The following is a 19,004-nucleotide window of genomic DNA, read 5'->3' as shown; positions in this document are numbered from 1 at the left end:
CCCGGGTCCGCGCGGACGCGGTTTCCTTACCTCATTTGTCCTCGCCCCTCCCCGTCCCTCTACGCGTTTTGGTTCCTGGTTGGTGCTTCCTGGTCGCAGCCGCGGCAGTGAGTATGTGTGTGACGGACCCCCCAGCCGCCCGCGGCCGGGGGACCCCTGCCCGCCCTCCGTCTCTCCCGCTGGGCTGTGGAGCTAGCGCGTGTCCCCTCTCCGGCCTCGTGTCCCTCGTCTTGCCCCTGCTCAGGGCAGGGTGCAGCTCATGGCCCCTCAGTCGTGTTCTGCCTCACGCGGCTCAGCTGTCCGGCTGGGGTGTTCGCTTCTCCTTACCCGGCCAAGGGCGAAGTAGTGATTCAAAAAGCTCTGGGCGCCCATGGCCTCGGTGGGGGTGGCGTTTCTGCCTGTTATACTTTCTCCCCTCCCCCAATTCCCCTGATTTTTTTGGGAAGCCGGTCAGCCCGTTAGACGCTTAGGTCCTGCCGCCCTGAGGGAGCCCGGCCTGTGAGGACCGGACAGTCCCAACTCCAGCCTCTGCTGTCAGAAGCAGCAGCTACAGCTGTGGGACTAGAAAAATTTAGGGAGTTGTGCCCCTTCCCCCAGGTAAAACAGGGAGACTTGGACTGTGTTCACTAAGATTTGCTTTATCCTTCACATCCTGTGAGCTCGCAGTTAACTTCCAACTTTAAGAGCTGCAGGTGCTGTGGGAAAACTGGCTGGGAATCAGCAGGCCTCGGCTCTAGTCGCGGCTCCACCTCTGACTCGCTAGTGACTCTAGAAATCTGTTTAGGCTGAATTCACCTCTATTTCAGATCACAGGAGATCTTTAGGCTCAGGGAATAAATAAGCTTCTCAGAGCCCGTTTCTCTAGGAGAGAGTGCAATTTAGTGACTCTTTCAGGTCCCTTCCAAAACCCTTGACTTTGTGTTTTGAATACTTTGCTACATCCAAAGACTTTGAAGTGGGCTGTGTATATATTTCGGACAGCGTTAGGCTTTGGAGACAGTTCAGTATTGCTGTTTTCCAGAGTCTGAGCGTAGGGAATGAACTGAGGAAGACGTGAAATGAGGATTCAGAAATAGCCAGAAGGCTAAGGCACTGTGTAGTTAAAGGAAGAAGGGGCTGAGAAAGGTGCAGGAAATGTTTTGAGATAGGATTTGTTATCATAAAAAGACTGTATACGAAGAACAGCTGGACTTGTCTGAATAAATTTAGCATAATTTTCTCCCACCAGTATCTTGTATTCTGTCTTCCTTTTTTTTTTTTTTTTTGGTGAGCGTTGTTTCGCACATTTGGATTCCCAACCACAGCCAGATTTGCTTCAAAGTGAAAATCATATTTGAAGAATGGACAGAAATTTTAATACTAGACTCAGTAGTGTTCCAAATCTGTCACTGTCAGGATAGCTCACTAAGAGATGTCAGAAATTTTAAGTTGAAAATTAACTGTCTATTAATCAGTTTCCAGTGACCATTGGACTTAAAATCAAGCTGTAAATTTGATTTAAATCTTGAGATGGATACCTGTGTCATCAAGAAGAAACATTTAGGCTAAAAGTTCTTCGAAGGGAAGTAAGAGCAAAAGGTCCTGAATGACCAATTGGTAGACTGTTAGAGGACACATATTGGCTTTAAAAATAGTGTAGTAAAATCTGAAAGCTTAAATAAGCCTTAAGTTGTATAGTTTAAAAACTATTAATGAATGAAAAAAAAAAAAAACCCTCCCACTTTTGAATGGTGAAAGCCTTTGCAGTTATTCTCTATAGCTGTTTTATATTTGTTAAGTCACTTTAATGTTATAGATAAATTTCATTTGCAAGCTGGTGTTGTAGGTTGTTATATAAGAACCATCTTTTTTGGTCATGGGATTGCTGTACTCTGAGTACCAACTTGAAAGGTTCTTGGGTAAGAAACTGACAAATTATGCCTTTTTCGTAGTTTTTATACTCCACTGGGAGGTGAAATGGATATTTTTGAGATAAATTTAGGTGTTAGAGCCAACGCAGATATAGCTTTGAAGAAAGTTTTTTTTTTCTTTAATCTTTATTTGAAGATATTCTGAAAAATTGAAAAAAAAAATCTTAGTGAACACTTGATATGTGAATCTGAATCTGTCCTAACCTATGTTCTTAATCAGCTGCATAACCTTGGTTAGGCTTCCTTATCTCTTTGGACCTTAGTTTCCTTATGTGAAAACTGAGGAGGTAGTGTGAGATAATCAGAAAGGTCTCTTTGAGACTTAAAATTTTGTAGCTCTCATAGGGACCTCATGTTATCCACATAAGTATGCTTGAGAATCGTGTATAATGATTAAAAAGCTGAGGAAGTCTTCTGGTTCAAGACATATATATTTATTTCATATTTGTCCTGCGAGTATACACTTAAAAAAATTAAATGCATTTGAATGTAATTAAAGTAGTAACATAAACATAAACCAAAATAGCCTCAGGCAGACCTTAACCCTGGCATACATAAGCTACATAAAGAGAAGAGCAAGTTATGCTGAGCACAATTTTCAAATACAGAAGGTACAAAATCCTCTTAAAGGCCATAGGGGCTAAATTGTTAAATTCATTTTTCTACATTTCAAGGAAAGAGATAAACCCCTAGACCCAAGGAAGTCAGTTTTTATTATATTTCTGTAGTTTATTTTTGGCATACATTCACAGGTGTGCCCATGGCTCTTTTCTTAATCCCTTTCCTTTGGGATGGCTCCAAGAGTAGTACAAATTTGTAACTCTGTAATTTAGCTCTTTTAATTTTTTCTGTGCAGCACTGGAATTATGTTATTTATGTTTTATCAGTATGGATCCAGTGAGGATTTTGAAGGAAGCATAATTCCTTTGACTTCTTTTAGAATTAATTTACCTATTAAATAAAAAGGAAAGAATTCATCTTTTATTTGAATTCCTCTGAGGCTAACATTTCAATATAAACTGTTAAATGCTATGAGCATTATTATTCAGACAGCCACATTTAAGTTGTGTGACAACAGCATAGCAACCTGAAGGACAGTGTAAGAATGAAACAGGTGTATTGTAGCTTTTAGAAGAAAAAGGCATTAAAAGTTGGTTTCTTTTCTCCCCACCTTTATTGAGTTATAATTGACAGATACCATTGTGTAAGTTTAAGGTATACAACATCATGATTTGATACATGAAATGACTACCACATTTAGATTAGTTAACACATCCATCACCTCACGTATTTTCTTCCTCCTCTTCCGTTTTTTTTTTTCCGGTGAGAACATTTTAAGACCTACTGTCTTAGCAGATTTGAAGTATACGATATTGTTAACTCAGAACGTAATTATCATTTTTACTCCCAGCTTTATTGAGGTATAATTGACATAGAGCACTGCGTAAATTTAAGGTGTATGACAAAAGTTGGTTTCTTTATTTCTGTAAACAACAACAACAAAAAACTCCAGCATAATGGTAGTGCATTTTTGGCTCTTATGTATTTGGTTCTTAGAGTCAGCTGGTCATATTACCAAAACTACCATCAGAACACCCTGACATTTTGGACAGTGAATTGGTAAACTAAGAACAGCTAGTTTTTCTAAATTATATTTGTATAGCTAAAAAGGAAGTGGAAAGAGTAAATTGTCATTGTTATTGTTCTTTAAGCTGTCCCTGATTTTTGAACAAACATGAGTTATTTTTCCAGAGCTCTCATTTTGATCAATATATCAGAACCTAATTGACACATCTGTGTAGATTTTTGGTTGATGATACGACAATAGTTGGAATAACTGGAGACAACTGTGAAATTCATCCTACCATAATTTCCATATTTTAGGCACATACTAGATTTATTAGGGCTGAAGAGCAAATGTCAGTTGATATTGTTCATTTATTTATTTTTTCATTAATTCAACAGACATTAATGGAAGTCCTGCTAAATACCAGTTACTGTGCTTGGCTTTGGGAATCTATTGTTTAACAAAGTGCATATAGTTTCTGCTCTCCTGGGATTTGTGATCTGTTTTTGTGAGACATTTACATTGAATTAGTAATTAGAACTGTAGTGTTTTGAAATGTAAAGTACTATAAAAGCCTATAAAAGGGACACACTTATTTTTAGTCTGGTGGGTCAAGGAAAGCTTTTCAGAAAAAGGGATGTTGAAGCTGAGTTGAAGGATGAGCAAGATTTAATATGCCCACAGTAGGAAAGTAAAGTGCTCCTACAGCTAGAAGTTTTGCCTCAGTTTTAGGTCCTTAGTATGTTTTTCATACACATCTTTATAGCTAGTACAAAAGTAAACCAAGGTTTATCAGATATTTTATGTATTCTTTTAGTCAAGGATAAAAAGGCCATGAGATCAATTTTTTAACTGAGAATAAAAATCTGCACTAAAACAGTTATATGATTGTTGTTTCCTGTAGTGGATTTTAGTCAAAGTTGAAGTAATATTCGTATGTGAGAATGCATAACTGAAAAGATGAGATGCAAAACCAGAACCAGGGGAAGAGATGAAGAATGGATGGAATAATGAGAATGACTTAAACTATTCTTGTGATTTTTAACATTTTAGAGAAAAAATTGGTGTCTGAAACAGTGGATCAACCTGTCTTTCCTTTCTAGCATACCTGCAAAATACGGTATTTCCATTAATAATTATAACTCAGTTTGTTGGTAGTAATTTTCATTTGGGAGGGGTGGGCATTATTAGAGCAGGTCTTAACAGGATTTAGAAATCCTTTAGAAAAAGGTATTCTTTTTTTTTTTTTTTTTAAAGATTTTATTTATTTATTTGACAGAGATAGAAATAGCCAGCGAGAGAGGGAACACAAGCAGGGGGAGGGGGAGAGGAAGAAGCAGGCTCATAGCGGAAGAGCCCGATGTGGGGCTCGATCCCATAACGCCAGGATCACGCCCTGAGCTGAAGGCAGATGCTTAACCGCTGTGCCACCCAGGCGCCCCCAGAAAAAGGTATTCTTAAGAGAAAAAGTTATTTTAATATGTCATTGAGAACAGTGATGGCTTTCACAGAAGTTAGCTCTAAGGTGATACTGTTATGCACTTAACAGGCATTATCTGAGGTTTTAAAATATATTCTTTGTATGCTTTTCTCTTTTACAGCATCAGGGTTGCTGACTTTCCATGATGTTTGGTGGTTATGAGACCATAGAAGCATATGAAGATGACCTTTATCGTGAAGAGTCATCTAGTGAACTGAGTGTTGATAGTGAGGTGGAATTTCAGCTCTACAGCCAAGTTCATTATGCCCAAGATCTTGATAATATCATTAGAGAGGAAGAACATGAAGAGAAGAACTCTGGGAATTCTGAATCATCCAGTAGTAAACCAAATCAGAAGAACTTAATTATTCTTTCAGATAGTGAGGTCATCCAGCTATCAGATGGGTCAGAGGTCATCACTTTATCTGATGAAGATAGTATTTACAGATGCAAAAGAAAGAATTTTAGAGTCCAAGCAAAAGAAAAGACTCGAGGTCCTCCTGCATCTCTTCATTCTAATAAATTGACTGATAAGAAATGCAAGAGGAATATTGAGGCGCCTAAACCTGAAGAGATCCCGGGTACAATCCGAGAGGTCATGATTATAGAAGTCAGTTCAAGTGAAGAGGAAGAGAGCACCATTTCAGAAAGTGATAACGTGGAAAACTGGATGCTGCTGGGATGTGAAGTTGATGATAAAGATGATGATATCCTTCTCAATCTTGTGGGATGTGAAAACTCTGTAAATGAAGGTTAGTATCACGTTGACCATTTTGAAAAGTAGTACCATCTTTAATAAGGAAGACTGCTTTTCCTAGACAAAAGACCAATAGGGTCTGCTTCATTTAATTCCTCATCTTTTGGTCTTGTTTTTTGGCTTGTTTCTCATGAGACTCTTACCAGTGGCTACTCTAATGGTGGTCTGTCTGAACATCAGAAAGAGTATGTCAGAATATCAAAGACACTGCTTCTACTGTAAGCAAATTCATAGCTGCTTCTTCCTGTTTGGCTAGAGCCAGTTCTGGACCTGAAATCTTAGTCCCCTCTCTCTCTGCTTGGTATCACAGGTGAGTACTCCATCCACCTCTGACATTGGTCCTGTGCTCTCATTTGGCCAACTCTGTTGGGACTGCCTCTTCCCAAGTGACTTGCTTAGCCAGGAGTTAGCCAGGTAGCAAGCATGGGAAATGCCTGATATACTGAGGATATGAAGTTAGTATTGAAATTTTAGGAACTCCACAGTCACTAAGGTAGGAGGCTCTGAAGAGTTACTATAAGTCTACAGTAAACTACAGGAGGAAATGCCAAGTTCTTAGAACCACATCATTCCAGGACTGAGATTTTGTTGTGAGCTTTGTCTTCTCTGTCACATAGTCTTGATGCTTATTCCTTTAAAAACTCCCTTTAGTTTTTCTCCCTGTATGCCTAATGCCTGGTCTCTTGCGGTAGTTTCCTAAATGATCTTTTACATCTTCCCTGCACACTATTGTTAAACTAGTAGTCTTGAAATGCCCTTTTACTCATGGTACCTTACTGTGCTCCAAAACCTTTAATAGTACCTACTTGTTCTCAGAGGAAATGATGATATTGAATGTGGGTCATGCTTTGGAGCCCCAGTGACTGAGAGACTTTTTTTAAGGATATAAACTTTAGGTTTCCAGGCCATAGGATTTCGTGACTACTTAACTTTGCCCTTGTGGGAAAGCAGCCACAATACCTAAAGAAATGGGCTAACTATTCCAACAAAATCTTATTTACAAAAACAGGTGGCTGGCTCAGTCTGTCATAGGCCAACCCTGAGAAGTTGACAGCAAAAGGAAGAAAAGAAATAGAGTAGTAGCTAGCACACAGAATGGAATCAAGTGAAGTTTTATCAGAATATGGTAGATCTGATAATGTTTTTAGGTAGACGGGGAAAAAAACTTTGGAAGGAGAGTTTAAACCTGTTTGATGGATTGGGATAGTGAGGGCCAATTAAGAGACGGGACAGGTGTGTATGTCTGAATTTGTCTTAAAAGGGAAGAGACACACTGTTAGCTTCTAAATTATCAGATATTTATAGAGGTAGAGAAGAAAGAATAAATTCAGATGGGTTGCAGATGAGGGAATATATGAGGATGTGTTTGAATTTTTTGGGAAAATGAAAACAGAATTGGGAGTGGAAGTAGGCAGGGGTTACTTAGAAGCTTAGTGTGTGGAAAGCTTGTTTAAGTGCTATGGGGAATACTTTTTAGACAGTGGTTCCCAGTATTTTGAAGATGGCAACCTTTTTAACTTCACAACAATTTGTGGGCCCCCACATGACTGTAGTTATATTTCTAGTATTTGTTAATTGAGAAAATGCGTATTAGCTACTATTTTACTATTCTCTTACATGATGGTGTTTTATTAACCACAACATCTATACATTTGAGAAATATTAATACATATATATGTATATGTCTTTATATAGTGCATACCTCTGGACACCCATTGTGGTCACTAATCATGCAGCTTCCCAGGAGTCTGAAGCTCGTGGTTGGGAAATCATTGTGCCGACAAATCAATAATAGAATAAAAGGATTACTTAAAAGTAGTATTCAGTCAAAATTGAAACAATATGAGCTTATAATGAACTCACTTTGAAGGATTTCATAACTTTTTCTAGTAATACTGGGCAGTCTAGAGCAAGATTATGGAAACCAAATGATCCAGGGTTTGGCATACCATTACAGAAGGTCCAGAAGGTCAAAAGCATTTAGCCCAGTCTTTCTCTAAATTGCCTTCTCCTGACATCACACCTGGTTTCATCAAACACTAATGTGTTCATGGTGATGAGCCACTTTTCTTGAACTCAAGTTTCCCATGTCCACCTTACTGATTTTTCCATTTGGATATCTTATTGTCGTTTCAGATTTAACATACTGAAAGGTTTGATGAATTGAAATGAAAGGTGGTTTTTCCACAGAAAGAGGAGCAGGTTAACGGAGAAGTGATTAACAGTAGAACTAGGATTTCTCAGGGCACAATGAAAGAGATTGATGAGGGGTAGTGAGAATGGGGTAAAGGGTAGCTGACCCATATGGAAATGAGGATTCTAGAAGAAAGGGAATGGTAGATTTAGTCAGGTATAAATATACCCTATAGGAGTGAGGAAAAGAAGGTTGGTAATCAGGTATATAAAGAAATCTCTGGCAACCAATTTTAGTGTTTCATGTTGTAAGTAGACAATAAGAAGCATGAGTGTTCTTGAACTGCATTTTTGGAGGAGGGGATATTTGTTTTTAATTGAGGTGAAATTAGCATAACACAAAATTAACCATTTTAAAGTGTTTAGTTTAATGGCGTTTAGTACATTTACAGTGTTATGGGACCATCACATCTATCTAGTTCTAAAACCTTTTTACCACATCCAAAGGAAACCCTGCACCCGTGGAACTCTTTATTCCTTCTTCTCCCAGACCCTGGCAACCACTTTCTGTCTCTATGGATTTACCTATTCTGGATATTTCATGTAAATAGAATCATATAATACATGACCTTTGTGTCTGACTTCTTTCACTTAGGATAATGTTTTGGAGGTTTATAAATATTGTAGCATGTGTCAGTACTTCATTCCTTTTCAAGGCTGAGTAATATTCCATTGTATTGTTATACCACATTTTGTTTTATTTGTCTGTCTGTAGATGGACATTTGGGTTGTTTCCACCTTTTAGCTATTATGAATAGTGCTACCTTGAACATTTATGTATAGGTATTTGAATACCTATTTTGGGTATTATTTTGAGTATATACCTAAAAATAGAATAGCTGGGATTTCTCCGTTCCTTCCCCTTCTCTTTCTCTCTCTCCCTCCCCCTTTCTTTCTTTCTTTCTTTCTTTCTTTCTTTCTTTCTTTCTTTCTTTCAGATTTACTTATTTATTTTAGAGAGAACATGTGCAGGGGGAGAGAGAGAGGGGCAGATTCCTCCTGAGCTTGGAGCCTGACCCGGGGCTCGATCCCACAATCCCGAGATCATGACCTGAGCTGAAGCCAAGAGTTGATCACTCAGCTGACCACCCAGGCGCCCCTAGTATAGCTGGGATTTCTATGTTTCACTTTCTGAGGAGCCACCAAACTGTTTTCCACAGTGGCTGCATCATTATACATTCCCACCAGTAATTTATGAGGGTTCCACTTAACTGTATTGTTTTTAACACTGACTTATGATGTTTCATATTCTATTTTGATGTGCTGGTATACTGTTCGTTATTTCTTACAGTTTTTTCTCTTAGTATTTTGTTTTTTATACTTGTTGCTTATGTTGGCTTATGTTTTTCTAGTATGGCTTTTATTTTATTTTATTTTATTTTATTTTATTTTATTTTATTTTATTTTATTTTATTTTAGAGAGAGAGCAGGTAGGGAGGGGCAGAGGGAGAGGGAGAGAGAGAATCCCGAGCAGGCGCCATGCCCAGTGCAGGGCCAGATGCGGGGCTCGACCCCATGACCCTGAGATCATGACCAGAGTTGAAATCAAGAGTCGGACGCTCAACTGACTGAGCTACCAGGTGCCCCTCTAATATGGTTTTTTTTTTCATCAAATTTTCCTTGTATCTTTTCATCCACTTAAGTTTGTAAAGAAACTGATTCTTATAGGTAGGTATTCTCTTAAAGTTTAGTGGGTATATGTGTATAAATTTATCACACCTTTTCTGCAACATTAGTAACGTGATTAATAAGTAACATTAGTAATTAGATGCAAGACCTAAGTAATTCCGGGTAATTTTTTATTCCTTACATTCAGTGTATATTCCTCTTACCATATTGAAATTTATCCCTTGCTCCTAGGATCTGTTTTTTTGTTCCAGCTAAATTTAAACAAATTGTGCAATTTTGCAGATTAACTTGCTTGACTCTTATAAACTCTGACAAATATTCAAATATATATCTCCTGTGTTATTTCCTTGATCTGCTAATGCCATAATCCTATTTCTTTTCAGTTAATAAGCAATATATTCTGTACTGATGTTTATCTGATGTGCTGTTACTTTCTGTTATTATCCTGTTCATAAATAGATCTGAGTTCAGTTTATGTAATAGTCTTTAGAGAGAAGATTTTTTCATGTTGATGGAAATTTGTAGAAATTCAGACATACTTTTGAAATGATGATTGTTAAACCATAGCAGTAGCTGTTTGGTATACTGCTCTTCCTCCTCCCCAAACTCCCAAACTATGGCATATATAAATTATCAATATGATAAAAGAGATTACAGACTCCTTGAGGGGAGGTCTTTTCCATACTCAGTCTCCCTATGATACTTAGAGTAATTTTTTGACATGTATTATTTCTGTATTAATTGCTAAATGATCAAATATTGGGCATCTACTCTGTAGAATACATAGAGGAGATTTAAAATGATAAAAGACATAGTGTTAGCCTTAAGTGGCTTTGTGTTTCATTGAAGAGACAAAATTTATGTAATATTTATATTATTTAAAGATTTATTTATTTACTTTAGAGAGAGCACTTGAGTGTTTGGGGGATGGGGCAGACGGAGAGAATCTTTCAAGAAGACTCCCCACTGATGGGGCAGCTTGCCACTATGCGGGGCTTGATCCCAAGACCAAAGAGATCATGACCTGAGCAGAAACCAGGAGTCTGATGCTTAACCACTGAGCCCCCAGGTGCTCCTGTAATATATTTATATATTCTAAAAAGCCAAAACTAAGAAGCTATAAGTAATTTATGGAAGTCTCTCCTTCACCATGTGAGTTAAGTGTCTTAAAATCCTGATAATAGATGTAGTTGAAAACTTAACACTTCATAAAAAACAGGATTAGTGAATTTGAGGTAGTAACGAACAAATGAAGGACTATGTTAGTACATATGTATTTCCCATTTACTATTGTTAAATTAGTAGTAATGAATGCAGCACCATTCTTGCTCTGTGGAAACTTCAGACCATCCCCCATTACTTCAGTTTCAGTGAGATGCTTACACATTTATTTTCCTTTAATACAAAATCAGGCAGATAATACATTACCTGGAGACATTTTTTTCCTTACTGTTCTTTGTCTGAATATTTGATACTTTTCTGGTTATATGATTTGACATTCTTTTTATTTTTTTTTACGATTTTATTTTTTAAGTAATTTCTACACCCAGCGTGGGGCTCAAACTCCCAGCTCCAAGATCAAGAGTCATATTCTTTATTGACTGCATCAGCCAGGCGCCCCGATTTGAAGTGGTTTTTTTTTTTTTTAAGATTTTATTTATTCGACAGAGAGAGAGAGCGAGAGAAAGAGAATACAAGCGGGGGAGCAGCAGGCAGAGGGAGAGAGAGAAACAAGCTCCCCGATGAGCAGGGAGCCTGACGTGGGGCTCGATCCCAGGACCTGGGATCATGACCTGCACCGAAGGCAGACAACTGACTGAGCCACTCAGGTGCCCCTGATCTGAAGTTCTTGATTAGCTTCCTGAGGTTCCATTGAGGACTTGCGAATGTAACAGTTTCATAACTTGCTCAGCCTAGCCTTCCTCCGTACATGCAGTGTTATGATGAGGACTTTGCTTATAATAAATTCATGCCAAAACATAGGCCCTGTTTTATCTGGCTTTCAGCTTTCTCTGCTGAGGGATGTAGGAATTTATTTCTAAGTTTTAGGCTTCCTTTCCTTCACTTTCTTTACTCTTTCCTAAGGCTTCTTTATATAACAATGCTTGCACTGTCATTTGTTTTCCTTTTTGAAATTCTCACCCTTTACTTTCTTTTATTATCTCCAGTACAACTGACTTGTAATTCTCATGTATTAGAAAGGTAGATCTCCTGGTTGAAGAAAAAGATACACCAAAGGAAATCAGCATGTTTCTTGATTTGTGAGGAGGATCTCAAGTTTGGGGAGGATTATTATATAAACTTGCCAGGTAATGGGGAGAGACAAGAAGTTATTTAAGAATTACAGAGGAATGATCAGCTACTTATTTTCCTTTTTCCTGCATAGGGAAGGGATATTAATAGCTCTAGGAGTAAATATTAACTTTTTATTATGGAAAATTTAAAGTATATAAAAATAGAATGTTATATTGGACTCAGTGTCCCATCAACCAACTTATGACTAGTCCTTTCTCAATTATAACTGCATGCCCCTGTATTATTTTGAAGCACATCACATCCATCATTTCATTCATATATATATATATATTTTATATATATATAATATTTCAGTGTATATTTCTGAAAGGTAAAAGTTCTTAAGAAACATAATCCTAAATAAATTATCAATATTTCTTTTATTATTAAATACCCAGTCAGGGGCGCCTGGTTGGCCAGTTAAGTGTCTGACTCTTGATCTGAGCTCAGGGTTGTGAGTTCAACGCCCGCATTGGGCTCCATGCTGGGCGTGGAGCCCACACACACACACACACACACACACACACACACGCAAAAGAACCCAAAAAGAAAAAACAAAAACCCGGTCAGCATTCAGATTTCCCATCCTGGCTCTTAATTTTTTTTCTTACAGTTTATTTGAATCAGATCCATTTATTGTAATTGATTGATAAATTATCCTTTAAGTCCTTTAATGTATAGATTCCATCTTTATTTTTTAATTCTCTTTTTTTCTTCCTTGTAATTTATGTGTTGTATTAACTGGATTGGTTGTCCTCTAGAACTTTCTGTAGTCTGAGTTTTGTGGTATTGTTTGACATACTCCCCTGCCCCCTGTGTTTCATGTGACTTGGTAGTTAGATCTGGAAGCTTGATTAAATTCAGGTTTCTTTCCCTGTGATTATGCTATAAACTAGATCCATGGATAGGTTCATTTGTTTCATTTTGCTCTGGATATGTTTATTTTTCAATATTGCCTTTTAAAAATTAAATTTGTTTTATAATTATGTAAAATGTTTATAAGATTCCAAATTTAAGCCAACAAGACAAGGTAAAATATATTCAAAAAAGTCTACCTTCTGTCCAGTCTTCATCCTATTTTTGCCATTCCCCTTATGGATAACTGTTCAGAGAAAATTGTTGGTTTGTTCTTAATACTAAAAAAATATAAGCAAATATGTATATATCTTTGTATTCTTTCTCCCCTTTCTTAAACAGAGGTATACTAACCACACTTAGCTCTACCTTTTTTTTTCCCTGTAACAGTATAGCCTGGAGATCAATCCATAGTAGTATGTAAAGATAGTCCTCATTTTTAGTAATGTGGACTATTTTTGGGTTGTCTGCGCTACTCTAAGCTGGATACGTTAGGCATGTAACAAATACGTTTTAGAGGTGAATGAATAGTAATTTAAAATGTTTGATGAATAAAATACTTTTACAGTCTTAAAATGTATTTCAAACACATGTAATCGTCTAATTGTACTTTCACAAGCATGCTTTTATACTTCTTCCTGGTCTTAATGTTTGTTTCTCATTTAGTAATTTTGAAAGATTCAAACTTAGCAAAAAATTAGATTCAGATTTTAAAAAGAAATAACTTTTGAAGAACGAAGAAGATAGCATGTTGAAGAAGCTGTATTAGTTCCTAGTACGTAACTGTTAATGGTATAGAATTTTACATTAACGTAGAGCTCGTTCGGTATGTACAATTTGACACATTGCTTCTTTAGTTTATCAGCATTGACAAATAGTCGATAATCTAGTAACTCTTAGTTGAATTTAATTGAAGTTCTACCTTTGCATATAGAGTAGTGCTTTTTACATAGTACTACTACATGAAGTTGAAGTGAAATTATGGCTTGATTAAAGTAAAAGCATGGCTTTTGAAATTGAAGTTAAAATAATGGCTTTCAGTGACTTAGTGCATTAAGTCTTTTATATATATATATATATTCTAAGTAAACTCTACCCCCAATGTGGGGTTTGCATTCATGACCCCGAGATCAAGAGTTGGATGCTCTACCAACTGAGCCAGGCAGGCATCCCAATATTGTAGTTGTCTTTGTGTCAAGTCCCCCTACTCCCCCAAAATATGCACATAAAAGTTTTGGATACAATTTCAGAGGATGAAGAACTCATCTAGAGGTAATTGCTGAATCCTTGGGATTTATTAAGCACTCAGCCAAGACCTGATAACCAACCAAAATTTGAGTAGAGTGAGTTACCTGTATGAATTTCAGTTTTTCAGATCAGTCATATTTTATTTGATCTGGGTCTTTACAAATGCTGCTTTTTTCTACCGGGATCACTTCCTACCTTGCCTGACTGATACCTACTCATCCCTTGGGTCTCAGTTTAAAGTTTAATTCTGAATGAGGTAACCTACAGACTCTTAATTAGTGGTAGTTATTATGTCTGTTATAGCTCCTCAGCTGACTAGCTGTGACTTTGGATAACTTAATCTCATTATTGGTAAAATAATAATTTTATTAAAGTAATAAAGGTAAAGTGAGAAAATGGATAGACTAAATTAATGTAATAGAAAAATGTTTGACTAAATTCTTCTAACTACAAGATGACTGTGGCAAGCACGGGCATATAGTTGCCACTTGGTATTTTGAATTGAACGTTCTCGGCTTTTTTTGTGAACCCAGGTTGCTTTTGAACATGTCACTAGAATGGCACTTTCCTTATATAAATTTTATTTGATTTGGTGACATTTTAGCCAAACTAAATCTAAAGTCTTAAAATCTGTCCAATAGTTACTTACTGGATACATGTAATGTACAAGTTACTATACCGTTTAGGTGTTGGGATTCAAGAACTGCTATTTAGTCCCTGCCTTTAGAAGCTGTAAAATGCCTGACAATATGGAAGGTTCACTGTAACACTAAAGTTAAATACATTTCTACAAATATAAGAGATGCTCCAGCACATTACAAAATCATTTCCAGATGAATGTAATAGACTTAAAAAAAATTACATGTATAGGCAAAGTACAAGACTGAATTGTAAAGTAGCCTTTTGAGCTGGGTCTTGAAGAATGCATAGAATTTTCAGTTCAGGGTAAGTGCAAGGAGGAAGAATAGAAGCTGAAAACCCTAATAGAAATTTAAGACTGTATGGTACCACTAATGCTAAATTAATGGTTTAATATGCATCTGGGTATGATTAAATATTTTAATAGCATGTCTTTTTAGAAACTGCCTCAGCCTAAATGAGAGAGGGTATTTATGTTTCATGTATGTTTTTTGTATGTGTTCAGAATGCTGTTAGAAGATTTTTTTGGTCATTATTTTCTTCCGGTGTTTTCCACCTGTTTCTTGCTTGTATATCTCCTTTTCCTTGTCCTTTAAAAATAATTGGATATTTTATACAATTTTATGGCAGGTAGAAAAATTCTCTCAAATGGGCCAGGTGTTAATAAAGTTAGTCAATGGACTATGACCAGCTATGTAAAGTATATATTTTACACGGGACTGTTCAAAGTAGAGCATGCCTTAAAATAAAACGTTGGCTCCTCGTATCTTGTGTTCTTTACCATCTTTTAATATAGGGAAGGAACACATTCTGTTAGTTTGGGAACATTTATAAATTAAACTTTGCTTTCAGTACTCTTCAGATCTTTAAGGTGGTGTTTCCCCCCTCTTTCTGCAGTCATCAGATAACAAGTCAGCTTAATTTCAATAAATCCAGTTTCTTGAAGATCTTACGGCCTTTTAGGTCATAAGGGTGGGTTGCCATTTGACATATTTCTCATTGATCTATAGTTTAATTTCTGCCTTGTAATTGAAAAATGGCCACATGCTAGAGTTCCAGTGACCGAGAGCATCAAGGAGCTCCCTCCCTGATGTTTTCAGCTTTTGTAAGCCTGTACTACACAATTCGTAAAGCTGCTTTTGAACTGTGTCTCTAGTTGTAGCATGTCACCTTACACTTAACTATTGTAAGGGCATCTTTTTATTTAATTTCTAATTAGCATAATGACTTGAGCTGTGTTATTCACTGTTCCATGGTGAAGTTGTCATAGGGAGAGAAGAAATAAAAATGTTCAATTTCAACTTTACTTGTGAATGGAGTGAAGTTTGAAAGCCTTTTATGGCCATTGTTCAGCAGACTGAAAATCTCATTAGAAATTCCAGAAATGCTAAGGCAGCTTTGGGTTGGATTTTAATAACATTTTGGAATGTTGATATTGTATGTAGCTAATTTCTGTGATTTCGTTTTTGATCAGCAATTTAGGTTTCCATTCTTCCAAAGTCAGTTTATGACATTTAGTCTGAAATCATTTACAGCAGCTTTTCTTTTCAACAGTGATAGGTACTTAGGAAGAGAATTAAATTTTACCCTTTTTTTTGGACATTTCTTTTAGAAACCGATTTGATTTTCTTATAAGTTATTAAATTTATTGGAAACTGCTTAATATGAAAATGACATGTATTTATTGAACTAACAACCTAGTTTAGTTGCCATTCAAATATTATTTATCAGCTACAGTTTTACATTTTTGGGGGGGGCTGGAGAAGCATAAAATTAGATGGGCAGGCAACATTTTCATTCTTATCTACAGGGCATAGGAACTTGAATCCTGATGTCTGGGTAAATAGTGTTGAAATGTGATTTTCATATAGCTGTTTGCTGTAAAAATAATCTATTGTGTATAGTGATCACTTGTGTAAGAAGTAAGTGTAATTTATAGACAGTTTATTTTTATGGTCAGAAAGTAAATTTGATGTTAACTACATATGATTAGACTGTAAAACATTTTTCAAAAGTACAGAATGGAGAGCATTTACTCTTTTTTCCCTTGTGAGAAAAAAATCATTCATGTCCCTAAGTAGGAGATCCTGTTTTTAAGACTTTGCTAAATTTATATTTAATTTCAAAGTAATTTACTAATCTCTTGCTACTCTGTTGGTTGTTAACACTTAATGAAGTAAAAGTATTGAGTTAATGGAAGTTTTTCAGTCAAAAATTTTTACTTTCTCAGTCATTGTTTACCTTTGTTTTGTTATACATAATTGTCATGGTCAAGTTTTTGGCATTTTGAGTTACTTGCCAAATTGTTGTCGATTCTTCTGATAATAAAGAAATATTTTAATTGAGCATCCACCATGTGTAAGGACACATTTTCTTTTTAAATTATACAAATGTACTTAAGAATATGTAAAGGAATCGATTTTAGTTGTTTTTTAGTGTTTGAATCTTGATCTGATAGTATTAGCTCTGGATAGAGATGCAATCCTGGGGATAAAAATTATTTTTGTAATATAGATTTGGATCCAGATATAAATGCAGTGTAATAATAGATTATTTAAAACTGGATCTTGCCTGCTAAGTGTGTAATTTTTATTTTTATGTCATTTTTACCTTAGAATTTCAGCTTTTGATGTAGTTTTGAAAATTAGTTAACCTTTGACTTGAGAGCATCTACTGTTATCCTCATCTTTTGCAAATACATTTTAAGGGAAGACAGCATAATTCTATAATGAGAAAATAATTTGTACTCCCCCCCACCTTTTGCCTAAATATAGAGTTAATTTGTAATTACCTCAAGGTGAAAGAATGGCTGTTTAGAGCTATTTATTGAGGGAAAGTGTTTTTATTGGCAATTCTCTTGAAGTACGTAGGTCACATTTGATTTTGCCTTGTAACTCAGTAGTGCCTGTAACAGAATTATCTACTGTAGGGAGGGAAAGCCCAAATTTCTAGAAAACTTTTTAATACTCTTTCCACATTTGGAGTTACTGAGAAATTCTAAAGATGTAGGAAATAGACTGGTTATGGCTGATAAATAAGTTTGGTAAAGTAATTGAAAACTTTTGCTTAGAAAAGTCAGATGAGAGGTTCAGGACATGGAGTAAAGTGGCATATAAATTTGACTGAACAAAGGAGGTTTTAAAGAAACCTGTAAGTTACTCCTTATATTGTACTGGTCATTAATTAGTGTTAAATGGTCTGATTTAAACAAAAATGAACTTCTGTCCATGGTTTTATTTAGAAATAGCATTACTTTCCACTTTCAAGGAGGATTTTAATTGCCAAAAAAATTTCATTCTTCTAATAAGTACTTGAAAAATTACTTCACTCCTGTATAATCGTTTTGGTCTTTATTCCATAACTTATGTCTACTCTAGCTCTTTTGGTTTGCTTTAAAAATGATATAAAAGTTTTGTGGGAGAATAAATGTGACTTAAATATTGCTGTAAATGTGTTATTTTAATCTAGTATGATTGGCTTTTATGTGTAAGAAATACTTCCCTGAAAAGGTTCATAGTATTCAATCTAAATGTTTCTGGATAGGTGAGTTACTGGTTAAAATCCATCAGGTCCTAAGTTGTGGAATACTTGTATTAGTTCTTAATACCATGACTATCTTGGTGGTTGTAGAAGTCTCTTAATTCTTCTGTTTGAGATGTTGTAGTTTGGGAAATATTTTTTTACTTTTGGATTTAACCGATGAAACGTGATGGTTGTATCACAGATCATCTAATTTTCAAACTGTTTTGGTTAAACTAACTTTGGCATATAGTTTTTTGCAGGGCAAAGAGGAGTTGTGTTCAGCTGTGTGATTGTGCCACCACTTAGGTTACCATCAGCAGGGAAGGGTCTTATCTCTGACTTTTCTTCCTTTTGTTAAATTTTTTAATTGCTTTAATATTATTTAAATACGGAAGGAGATAGAGTTGTGAAGCAAATTTGATTTGCTGATTCTCAGTATTAAGCAATGAGAATCCTTTCTTTTCCTTTAGATATATCACATACATATGTATGTTTTGTTTTAAGTGGGGGGAAAAAACTTAATCTTCAGAATGATATAATGTGGATATAGTTATGATTTATTTATTTTTTAAATTAGTAAACTAATAAAGTTTGTTAAAATCTCAAAAGATCCTTAGTAGTATACCTGCAACCTCAGCAGTCCCTTTTTATCTCTAAAGATTTCCCTGCCTATTGTGGCCGTTTGCTCTAATTTAAATTTCCCATGGCTTTGGTTTGCAGACTTGGTTTTCTGCAAGAGTGCCCATGCTTACATGGTCATATATTCTGGGTGACTTTTCCACTTTTTCTTTTTTGTTATTTTGTTGATTGCTAAAGGGAAAGAGAGGGTTTGTGTGGTTTTTTTTTTTTGTTTGTTTTTTTTTTTTTTACTTGTTTCTTTGTTTTGATCTTTCTTCCTTAGCCCATCTA

General features: G+C 35.9%; 1 protein-coding gene across 2 annotated transcripts in view; it reads left to right on the top strand.

The window, feature by feature from the left end:
* The window catches only part of ZCCHC7 (zinc finger CCHC-type containing 7), a 243,829-nt gene continuing 224,825 nt past the window's right edge, over positions 1-19,004 (top strand). Inside the window, exons 1-2 of one of the 2 annotated variants that reach the window (XM_045780307.2) lie at positions 1-107; positions 5,079-5,709. In XM_045780307.2, the coding sequence (XP_045636263.2) occupies positions 5,100-5,709 (610 nt within the window). In that variant the 5' untranslated portion in view covers positions 1-107; positions 5,079-5,099. Of the gene's footprint in view, positions 112-5,078; positions 5,710-19,004 lie in introns of both variants that reach the window. The other variant, XM_045780308.2, reaches the window with a different exon arrangement.

The sequence above is a fragment of the Ursus americanus genome, chromosome 18 (genome assembly GCF_024610735.1).
Source record: "Ursus americanus isolate L20-20 chromosome 18, mUrsAme1.1.p, whole genome shotgun sequence".
Lineage (NCBI taxonomy): Eukaryota > Metazoa > Chordata > Mammalia > Carnivora > Ursidae > Ursus > Ursus americanus.
The sequence above is the reverse complement of the archived record's forward strand: the minus strand, read 5'-3'. Positions and strand labels throughout refer to the sequence as shown.